Consider the following 11,049-nt stretch of genomic DNA (forward strand, 5'->3'; position numbering starts at 1 on the left):
TCTACACTGGCTTCCTGTTAAATCCAAATAAATATCTTAGAGACCTCATAGTACCATAACACCCATATAAACCACTTTGCACTTGGACTACAGGCTTATTTGCAGTTTCTAGGTTATTTAAAAGTAGAATTGGAGGCAGAACCTTCAGCTTTCAGGGCCCATTTCTGTGGAAACAGCTTTCAGTTTGGATTCAGAAGACAGACAACCTCTCTACCTTTCAGATAATCTTTTAAAGTTTCCTTTTTGATAAAGCTTATAGTTAGGGCTAAATGGGATGAACCTACCTACCATATCACCAGAGTAGAGCACTTCGACCTTGGCCTGCTGGCTTACTTGGTAGGTTAATGGTCTGCTTGGGGAGGTGCAATCATTTGTGCTTGATTAACTGCATTTATATGTCGACTATACCTCAAAGTAGCATCAGCATGAATTTCAGTGACACATATTTCCGAGGAGAACACTGCATGAGTATGTGTTTAAAAGTGTGAAAAATAGGTGGATAAGACAATCATAATACCAAGCTCACGCAGTTGACATTAACACTTTAAAGCCGGTCGGTGCGGCAACGCTCTATTTTGCTTAACTATTTTTAAATCCCTGCAGAACCGGAACCATGTAAGCTAGCGCAATAATTTTTTTTGCATATGACACCGGAGGAGTTGTACTTACATCTCATGCCATCAGCTTGTGCTAAGTCACGGTTTCCTTCCACATATAGCTTTGCAAAAATCGCACAAAAAGCGCTTGCAGTAACAAAAACATAATATTCCAGAAACACAACTTTTCCGATTCGATCAGCTGTTCGTAACACTTCCTACATTGAAATAGATGTCAGCGTGAATGATCGCATGTCCGCCATTACCTGCCCAAAACCGGAAGTGACGTCATTTTTGCGGAAAATGTAGTTTTTTACTTGTAGGCCTTAAAAGCCAATACTGGTGTTTTTAAAAGTCATGTTTGACTTTATGCTTTTCTGAATAGTTTCTGGGATGCTTAGAACTCAAATTGCACTGATTTAAATAGTTTATTTTGATGCACATGCTGTTTTCTTTGCAAATTTGCATTATAGGATTGTTTTTCGTTTTTTCTGCAGTATATAAAAATTGGTGTATCTCAAAAATAAAACTAGGAAGACACTCAAAATAAATTTCCTGTGGTTGTAAACTATTTTTTGCAACTTTTTTGTATTTAAGGTTTTGAAGGATAAACCTCTTAAATTTCTTAGATTAGAAATATATGTAAAAAAACAAAAAAACAAAAACAATTTTCAATTTTTCTGTAGTTTATTGCACTTTTTTGCAATTTATGTTGTTACTATGGATTTAATGCATAAATATTATTAAAATTTGGGCTATAACAGTTGTATTGATGTATAAGCAACTTGAAATGCTCCCAAAAATGGCACTACAGCATGTAAAAATATAAAGTAAGCTCTGGCAGACTTGGTTCTATGGTAGGTCTTAAAGGGTTAAACTGACATCTGCAATTTTAAACTTGCTTTGTAGTAAAATAGAATAATTAACAGCAGCTGTGTCAAACTACTACCTCAGAATAATCTGGTTTTATTAAGAAATGTAAACTTATATTTATTTATTCACTTAAATTAAGTATTTGTACATTAAAAAACAATTGGCAGACAATGGATAATGGAAATCCTTTATTTAAAAAACATCAGAAAATGAAAATCTTTGTTATGTGCACTGAATACGTACAATTTCAGCCTGCTGTAGGAAGAGTAATAGTACCAAAGCTTTGATAAATTATGACTGATTTTTGCTCATTAAATATTTTTTGGTGTTCTTCTCAGGTTTAAACAATATGATAAAACACTTTGGGGCAAATATACACAGCATTAATCCAAAGCTGGAGGCCAGAATGGCAAAAATCTCCACAACCACTGTAAATTTCCCAGGAGAGCTCACATATGCTGGGATAAAGGTGATCCACACTGCACAAAATATCAGCATGCTGAAGGTGATAAGCTTGGCTTCATTGAAATTATCAGGTAATTTGCGGGCTAAAACAGCTAAAACAAAGCAAAAGGAAGCAAGTAGACCTATATAACCAAGCACAACCCAGAAGCCAACAGCAGAGCCTAATGCACATTCCAGGATGATTTTCTCCTTGTACGTGGTTAGATTTTTTATTGGGAATGGAGGGCTCATTACCAACCAAATCGTACATATTAAAACTTGAATAAAGGTGAAAGACATAACAGTCATTCTTTGCTGTAGAGGACCAAACCATTTCATTACATTACTATCTGGAAGTGTTGCTTTAAAAGCCATTAAAACCACTATAGTTTTTCCAAGTACACAGGAGATACAGAGTACAAAGGTAATCCCAAATGCAGTGTGACGTAGCATGCAGGACCACTCAGATGGTGCTCCAATGAAAGTTACTGAACATAAGAAACACAGAGTGAGAGAGATGAGCAGCAGGAAGCTCAGCTCAGAGTTGTTGGCTCGGACAATTGGAGATGTCCTGTGATAAAAGAATGTAGCCGCAGTCATAATGGCAAGAAAGGCACCTAGAATTGAGAATGTAGCTAAGATGATTCCAAGGATGTCTTGAAAGGAAAGAAACTCTATAGGTTTAGGGATACAAGTGTCTCTCTTTGCATTAGGCCAAAACTCTTTGTGGCAGGGTAAACAATCAGCAGAATCTAAATAAAGAAAAAAAGAGGAGAGGCTGCTAGGAATTTATTCATTGTAAATTGTATTTTTCAGTATAAAACGATTTTAAATACATGGACACACATTAAATTTTACCTGTAATATTACTGATCTCTCCTTCAGGACATGCTATACAGTCATAACAGCAGATGGGTTTTCCTTTCAGCAGTACTCTCCGAGTTCCCAGAGGACAACTGCCACTGCACACTGACACTGGCACCTGTGAATGAAATAAAGGAACCATAATATATTTAAATGTTTGCTATATAAGTGTAAGGATTCCATGCTCCAAAATTTAAATATTTAGATTCCTGTCCACAGACTTACATTTGTGCTATTTTCCATCCAAGTTATGTTTCTGTTAATTCTAAACTCCTTGCCCACTGGTAGTGACGCATCATACAGTCCTACAGTTACTATCTCAGTGATGCCACTCTCGTGTTTTTGCCAGTTTACCAGCTCATAGTTAGCCACAGGATCCCCATTAGCATTAAAAGACACATCATAACCATTTTGTGAAAAATTTACTTTCTTCAATTCAGTTAAAACCTGAAAGGATGAGTTAAGACAGAAAGGGAGGGGAAAGAAAGAAAAATGTTTAAAATTTAAAAAATTTATGACAATACCGCACTTCATCCATGTAAGATCAGAGATAATGAAGGAAAATGGCCTTTGTTTAATCTTACCTGTTTGGGCTCTAACTTGGTTAGTTTGTCACACTGAACTGTGACATTTTTTCCATGACACACTGCATTATGAATGGCATGTGCTATTGCATACACAGCCTTGTACACCATGTTAGTAATTCTGAGCTGAGACGTGTCAGTATATTGGCTTTTGAGGTTTTGTATGTCTTCAGTTCCATCGCACACTTTCTCGTCTACGGTAGCAGTACCTACAGAAAAACAAACAAACATAAACATATGTTTTCACCATTGAAGTTTGATCTAGATTTCCTACATTCTATTTGATAAATCTGACAAATTCTAAACATAACAGATAACAAGCCACCCAAATTAAACCTTAGAATTACTTAAATCAAAGACATTCAACCTTTGTTAATCTCATATTCATCATCAGAATTGTTAGAGTACGAGGGTTTCTTGGTTTATGAAGCAGCAGTAGCCTTTGTAACACCAAAGGTTTTTTCTGTAAGCAAGAAAACTTTCTTACTTTTTTTCAGTCTACAGTTGAATGCATCCTCCCAAAACTCAGTGAGCACCGATGAAGCAGTGATTTCAGAGAAAGAGAGATTCAGCAGGAAGTCTCTGAGACCTGGGATTACAGACTTCGGAATACCAAATCCAATGGCCCCAGCACAGAAACTGTACCTCGTTAATTCTGTGTTGGTTACCCATGACTCACTGCCTATCCACTGGTGAGGTGGGAAAGGCTCACGTGAAAGCTCCTCCAACAGGATCTTCATGTCTCCAAAAGATGCAAATGCCACAACAACTACAGCTTTAGATCTTGAGATAAAAATGCATTAAAAACATTTTTTACTGCATTATAACATGACATAAATAATGACATAATTTACTTCCACTAATTTCCACACATACAGTAATTCACATGTTATGATATAGAAACCTGCGGATAACATCTGCTACTTTTTGGATCCTGCTCTGTGGGTCTGTCCGATAGAAAGATACAGAGTATTCCACACAGATCCCCTCTTTCTGAGCTGCTTCAAGAAAAGAAGCCATGCCATTATTTCCATAATCCGAATCCGACCGAACAGCACCTATCCAAGTCCAGCCAAAGTGTTTTATCAACTTGGCTAGAGCAGCTGCTTGAAACTGGTCACTGGGAATTGTTCTGAAGAAATTTGGGTACTGCCGCTTGTCAGACAAGCATGCACATGTGGAAAAATAGCTCACCTAATAAATACAAAAAACATACACACATATATAAATAAAATAAAATATTGGACCTCTGAAAGAGCTATAGAATCAAAAATCATGAACATGCATATCTTAAATGTAAAAAAATCTGCTAGAAATTCAAATTATTTACAAGAGGAATGTTAAAGGGACTGATGAGACGTGAGATACTGATGGAAGGTGAAGATCCAGAGTCCCCAACAGCAGCCATCACCATACCAGTTTGAGAGCAGCTGTTACCGGTTGAAAATGTAGGGTCCAGGCTATTCAAAAACTGAAATGCCACGTGCACTGCAACAGGTACTAACGCACATGAATCATAGATCTGGTATCCAAGCTTAATTCCAGGTAGTAGTTCTGTACTGTTATTGATCTCTTCTATGGCAAAGACCATCGCACGTGAAAAGCGCAGTTCACGGGTATCAATGCTGCAGACAATTATGTCACTGTTAGAATTATTCTACAAAGAATAAGATCAATTTCAAGATTGATCAAGTGACAAGGACAAAAGGCTAATAAAATAAAGATATGCATATATCTTCATTTTATTCATATGCACACATACATATCTCTCTCTCTCTCTCTCTCTCTCTCTCTCTCTATATATATATATATATATATATATATATATATATATATATATGAGAGCGAGAGAGAAACTTTTTGTTTTTGTTCTCATCTTTGCTCACCCACATACAGCTTTTACTGACCTCCCTTTGCATTTCACAGCCTCAGGAATGCTGGTGTAGTTATTGTAAACTGTGTGCATGTAGGCATGCAGGGAGAATGATCCGCCAATGGTAAAATCTCCATCCATTGAGAATGCAGGTAGACGAGTGCTACCCTGCAGCTTACATGTCACAGATGAAGCCTCAGTACGAGGACGAGCTCCAGTAAGCCTAGTCCTTTGATTCAGACAATCTAGACACACAGCCAAGTCAGCAGCTGATTTTAACTGAAAAAAATGCACTGCCAATATCAGACCAATTATAAGACCTGCTACCTTCATCCCTGCCTGATGTCAGGTGTTTACATATGAGTGGTTTTTACACTCATTTATATAGGTATTTTGACAAAGTTTTTTTTTTTTTTTTCAAAAGGACATACCCTTATGTAATAGCCTTCGAATAAGTCTTTAATATAATTTCTACTGCTTATGTCCTACCTTATGTCCCCAGATTTTTTTCTTTATTTAAAAGTAACTATGTTAAATAGTATGTATGGTATTTTGTATGGTACTTTATTTTTAATAACCAAAAGGCTGTTTGGTTATTACTTTTTGCATTTTGTAAAATGAAAAGTAAAGTCTAACAACACAAACTTAATGATATAGAAACACAAGTCTTAGTTTTTGTCTACTAATTTTCAGGATCATTAAATGAAAAGAAAACCCCCAAAACAAACAAAACAAACCTTAACTTTGGGGTTTCCAAGCAACCTGTAATATGAAAACAAAACAATTTACATCATCCTGCATAATATCCTCAATGAATTCCTTCACCTTCCAATTTAGAGTGGCAGTACAGTTTTTGCTTGATGGGTACATCTGCATTACTGAGCAAAAGTGTTTAAATGTGATTTCTGATTTTCTGATATTCCTCGGGGTTATGTCAGTCAAGATCATCAAGAAAATCCAGAGCCTTTAGGAAACATCCCAGGGGTCTAGCAACCAAGGAGTTAATAAACTCAGTGACCTCGCCCACAATGATGGGTAAGTCGTCCCCAGTGTTGGGCTAGTTAGTTTGGAAAAAGTAATTAATTACAGTTACTAGTTACTTCTTCAAAAAAGTAACTGAGTTAGTAACTGAGTTACAAGATTCTAAAAGTAATGAATTACTTGAAACATAATTATTGTGTTACTTTAAAAAAGAAAAGTTTAACGCTCTGGGGTCCAGGGTATAATTGGCCATTTTCAACTACTTTTGATTTTACCTCTACATTTCACCTTTAAAAACTGTTGATTTGCCTTGTTTGGTATCATGCTTTTCAGCACAATCTCACGTGTCTGAATTTACAGTTATGTTTTCATTTTGACATACTGTATTAACACAATTGATCTAAAATCAGACAAAAATAAAATAAAATCCAAGTAGAAAAAGTTATATTTTCTACTGTAACAACCACAAACATGTTTAATTAATCATATTTCATAACTTTAAATGCAAATATAAATTGTCAAGTTTAAAATCATATGCACAAGTTTTGCAAACAACAAAGTTATTTGCAGCTATTTACCTTTTAACCCTTTTTTTAAATAACCATTTCAAACTATTTACATAACAATCAGGTGTTCCGCATTCAATATGATACAACACAAATTATTTGTGCCACTCCAAATATTTCTGTCCACTATAAAGGAGAACATCACAAGCCTGATACCTGCAGGGCTGAAAGCAGTAGGTGTATCACTCCTGTTCTCTACCTGGAGACAGCAGTCACCTCATTTTTTCTGACACACAACACAAAACTATCCACAACATTACACACTAACTACACGAGACAACACATTAACTACACACTCCAAACACGTTAAACCTCACAAATCTTTCACATCTCAAAACTCGCTCTCTCTCGCTTTTTCTGCTGTCTTTCTTTCTCTCTCTCTCTCTCTCTCTCTCGCCGTCACTCCTAAAACGTCCCCCTCTTCCTAAACAACCAAATGTCATGTTGCCATATCATTTTAGATTGGTTGACATGGTGCATTTTTCCACCAACATGAAAGGACAGGGTTTTTTTTGTTTTTGGTCATAAGCAGAGAGTGCTTGCTAGCGCTGTCCTTAGACAGTAAATGTGACGAAACTATTGACGAAAAAACGCGTATATATTGTTTATCATGACTCTGGTTTTATGTGGCCTATCAACACAATTTAAAAACTGGTATATATCACATTGTTGCTTTGTCATCTTGAAGTGGTCATGTGATTGGCTTACCACGACTACTTTATTCTTCCAAAGTCAAACAGCAGCACTCATGCGATTGTTTTGCACCCTTAGCTCCAGGTGTTGTGCCAAAAAGTGGTCATCCGGCAGAAAGTGATTGCCGTACGCGGGAGCTGCTTAAAGCTGTAGCGCCCAGATTACTTACGTAGTCAGCTACTTCCATGCAACTGATATAAGATGCAGGAAGCGGAACACAGCTTCAACCGTCTGTTTGTTGAAAAATAGTAACACGACCGCACCGTATTTTCTTGTTAGTAATGGTAACAGTGTTGTAACAATAGAAATAGAAATTAGTTAGATTACTAGTTACTGAAAAAAGTACGCCGTTATTCCCATCACTGGTCGTCCTCCTCGTCCGCATACTCTGCTTTCTCAACAGAATGCATGCTAGTGGGACTCAGAAAGTTCTTTGAAGTATTCCTTTCGCCACCTGTCTATAACCTCAGTTGAATGTCAGCAACACCCCACATCGACTGTACATGTTCAGAGTGGAGCACCAGTTTCCCTGCTTGAGCCACCTGATGGTTTGCCAGAATTATTCAAGGCAGTCTGAAAGTCTTGTTCTATACCCTCACTGAACCCATCCAACACCCGAGTTGTTCCTTCAACGACTGCCCGAGCCACACTCCACAGCTACCCCTAAACTCCCACAGGCTAACCAAGCCCAATAGAACTCCTTCTTGCGCTGGCTGGCTCCCTTCCTCTCTGGTAACCACCATCTAACTCAGGGATTAGGGGTTAGCACCACAACAGGCACCAAGCACCTTGCAGCTCTTTGGAGCTGCCTCAGCAATGGAGGTGCAGAACATGGACCATTTGGGTCCCTAGCGTCCCTTGGACCTGCCAGGCTGTCCCAGTGCACCCAGATTATTTGTTTAGGTGCACCAGGCTTGTAGTGCATGCTCCCCCATCACCTGATCCAACTCAGACCAGAGTCCAGCCCTTCTTTAGGAGACTGATTCAGTGGTCCCAGTAGCCAGCTTCGATAGCCAGAAATGGGACAGCCAGGGCCTCTTCCCTGACTGCCGCTGGACACAGCCCCTACACCGCCTTCTGCTGTTTATGGCCCTACAGTAGAGTGAGTTATGCCGTTTCTTTGAGCTGCAGGACCACCTCTGTGACTTGCCAACTTATGATGCTGGATGTTACGGTACACATGGTCCAGTGTACCGTAACCGTAGTACCGTAGTGTTCCCTATTTCCCCCTTGAAGGATATTTAACAAGTTGGTGAAATTGGGGAGTACAGATTTCAAACATGTGTAGCCGAGTGGTAAATTAATAATAATATTTTTCACTTCAGTTAACCAAATATCCATTTAAGGTTCAAAAAGGGGTCTTAAAATGTTGTTTCTTTGTTTCCACGTATGGTAAGACAAGAATGTTATTGGGTAATTTAATGTTATTGCTTGCGCTATTTCTTTGGTTATCTGCATGTTGTGTGCACTTGAAGCTGTTAATTTTATAGGTTTGTGTAGTTGCATATTGTGGTCACCGTGGGGGGGGGGAGTGCTTAAGGGTTAACTGCAGTTTTCCAAAAAAACCAAGAAATGGATCTTGGGACTTCCTGTTTACTTTTCTTTTTGTTGTGGATGTGGAACGGGAATGTTGTGAAGGAGTTAAATTGTTGGTAAGGAATTGTTAAATATGCACATAACTCATTGAAACATATTGGTATAATTGTAGTGCAGTGGCAAAACGTCAGTATTTTAAGAAGATGATGTATTTCTTAAATGTATGATGCAAAGGACCTCTATGTGCAGCGTGGAGCGGCCATTTTCTCCATGCAAGGGATAAGTTGCGAGATCGTCTGTGTGCTCCAGTATTCCGAGTGAGCTGAGATTTCTGTGGAATGTAAGTGTTTATAAAAATGTGTGTAACACTTCCACATTTTTTAAAGGAGCCTTGTGTGATTTAGCTCTTTGTATTTTGTTCTGCACAGACAGAGGCCACTGCCGTATTTTTGTGTTTTGTATTTCATTTCATTTCTTTTATTCCTCGTATTGTATTGGCGCATCTTTGTTTAATCGGTTATTCTGTTACTTTGCCACGTTACCTCTCGTGCTGTCGATGTTCAGTACAAGTCCATATGGCCGCTGTTTGACAAAAGTAAAGGTCAAAGGACATTTTTTTTGGTTTATTCAGTCATCATTGACAATAAAACTGCACATTAAGAACCCCAGTAATTGTGTCCTGTGTGGCTACCCATTTCCCAGGCTACACATGTCTTATTAAAGTCCCCAGGAACAATATGGACATGTGCACTCTCTACTGTTTACTGATAATAAGTTAGATGTGGTTGAGTGCTGCGCTAACGTTAGCATTGAGGAGGAATGTAAACAATGGTAATTATGGCTATTGTTAGTTCGCGGGGTAGAGAAAAGGGGTGCGCTAAATGGACATCACCTCCAAGTCCAGTGAACAGGGACCGTCTTTTAGTCTACTGTTATGGCACCAGTCCTGAAGCACATAAGCATAGAGCCCACCAACCCTTCCCTTACTGGAGTCTTGGTTGTGGTCCTGATGGTGTAATGTCTGGCCCAGTACCTCTACTGAGGCATTAGGAATGTTTGGATGGAGCCAAGATTCAGTTACAATCAGTAGACAACACTCCTGGACAAAGCAGTTGTAGTAAATCTCTGACTGTAGCTCTTCCGTTTTGTTTGCTGGGGATCTGGCATTGCTGAGGAAGATGAATGGAAGTGGGCTGTTTGTGTTGTTGTTTTTGCAGCTGGAGATAATAGCCAGCTTTGCATGCCAGCTTTTGTTTATTCTCCCTGCACCATCTGTGCTGTTTGTTTTTTCCCAAAATAACCCATGGTGCACTCACAATCTTGGGTAAGATACTGTCAGATCTATCCAAATTAAAATCCCAGTTCAGGCTGAGGCTGATATCTATTAGTTCTTGTAACTATTAGTTCCTGTAACTAACAGACATCACCTGAAAGTTATCAGTGCATTGCAGGACAACATAACACAATGGCATAAATAACACAAAAAGGCTTACAGAGCAATTCAGTACATGGAGGATGCCATCATTATCACCCTTCACAGAGGGTTGAGTCATGCTCTTTGCTCTTTGTGAACTACAGCTCAGTGTTCAACACCATAATCCCATCCTTATCAACAAACTGGACCATCTTTACATCCCCCCTGCCACCCACTCCTCAATCAAAGATTTCCTCACCAACTGGACCGATCAGTCAGACTCATCCCCTACCTCTCCACCAAACTCACTCAGCAGTGGATCCCTGCAGGCCTGCATTCTTAGGCCTGTACTGTACACCCAGTATATTGCTGTACACCAGGGGTAAGCAACCTTTCTGATGACGAGTGCCATCTAAAATTTCCTCAGAAGTCAATGTGCCATATGATTGCATTAGCAATAAATTTAATAATGTTAATATTAACAGTTACACACTATATAGAACCACTTTATAGAATTATATTTGTTTGCAGATGTTGACAGCTATCAGCGAATAGTTATCAGCTATTTTGAAACCAAAAAAAGACACTTTTTATCCATAACAAGAACTCCATAACAGCAAATGAA

At 38.5% G+C, this 11,049-nt stretch overlaps 1 protein-coding gene across 2 annotated transcripts; it reads right to left on the minus strand.

Moving 5' to 3' along the window:
- Positions 1–1,760: 1,760 nt before the first annotated feature.
- Positions 1,761–5,408, minus strand: LOC148098915 (extracellular calcium-sensing receptor-like). 2 transcript variants are annotated; one of them, XM_087851572.1, is made up of 8 exons: positions 5,269–5,408; positions 4,692–4,986; positions 4,266–4,555; positions 3,849–4,144; positions 3,362–3,555; positions 3,003–3,224; positions 2,772–2,895; positions 1,761–2,665 (listed from the first exon to the last, which is right to left on the minus strand). In XM_087851572.1, exons 1-8 carry the CDS (start codon positions 5,373–5,375, stop codon positions 1,761–1,763), a joined length of 2,433 nt encoding a protein of 810 aa, XP_087707698.1. In that variant the 5' UTR covers positions 5,376–5,408. The 2 variants fall into 2 exon arrangements, with proteins under 2 accessions (XP_087707698.1, XP_087707697.1); XM_087851571.1 differs by lacking the exon at positions 5,269–5,408 and having other exon boundaries at positions 3,362–3,570; positions 4,692–4,952.
- Positions 5,409–11,049: the final 5,641 nt, after the last annotated feature.

This window comes from Neolamprologus brichardi, chromosome 14 (genome assembly GCF_056152115.1).
Source record: "Neolamprologus brichardi isolate AB-2024 chromosome 14, ASM5615211v1, whole genome shotgun sequence".
NCBI lineage: Eukaryota > Metazoa > Chordata > Actinopteri > Cichliformes > Cichlidae > Neolamprologus > Neolamprologus brichardi.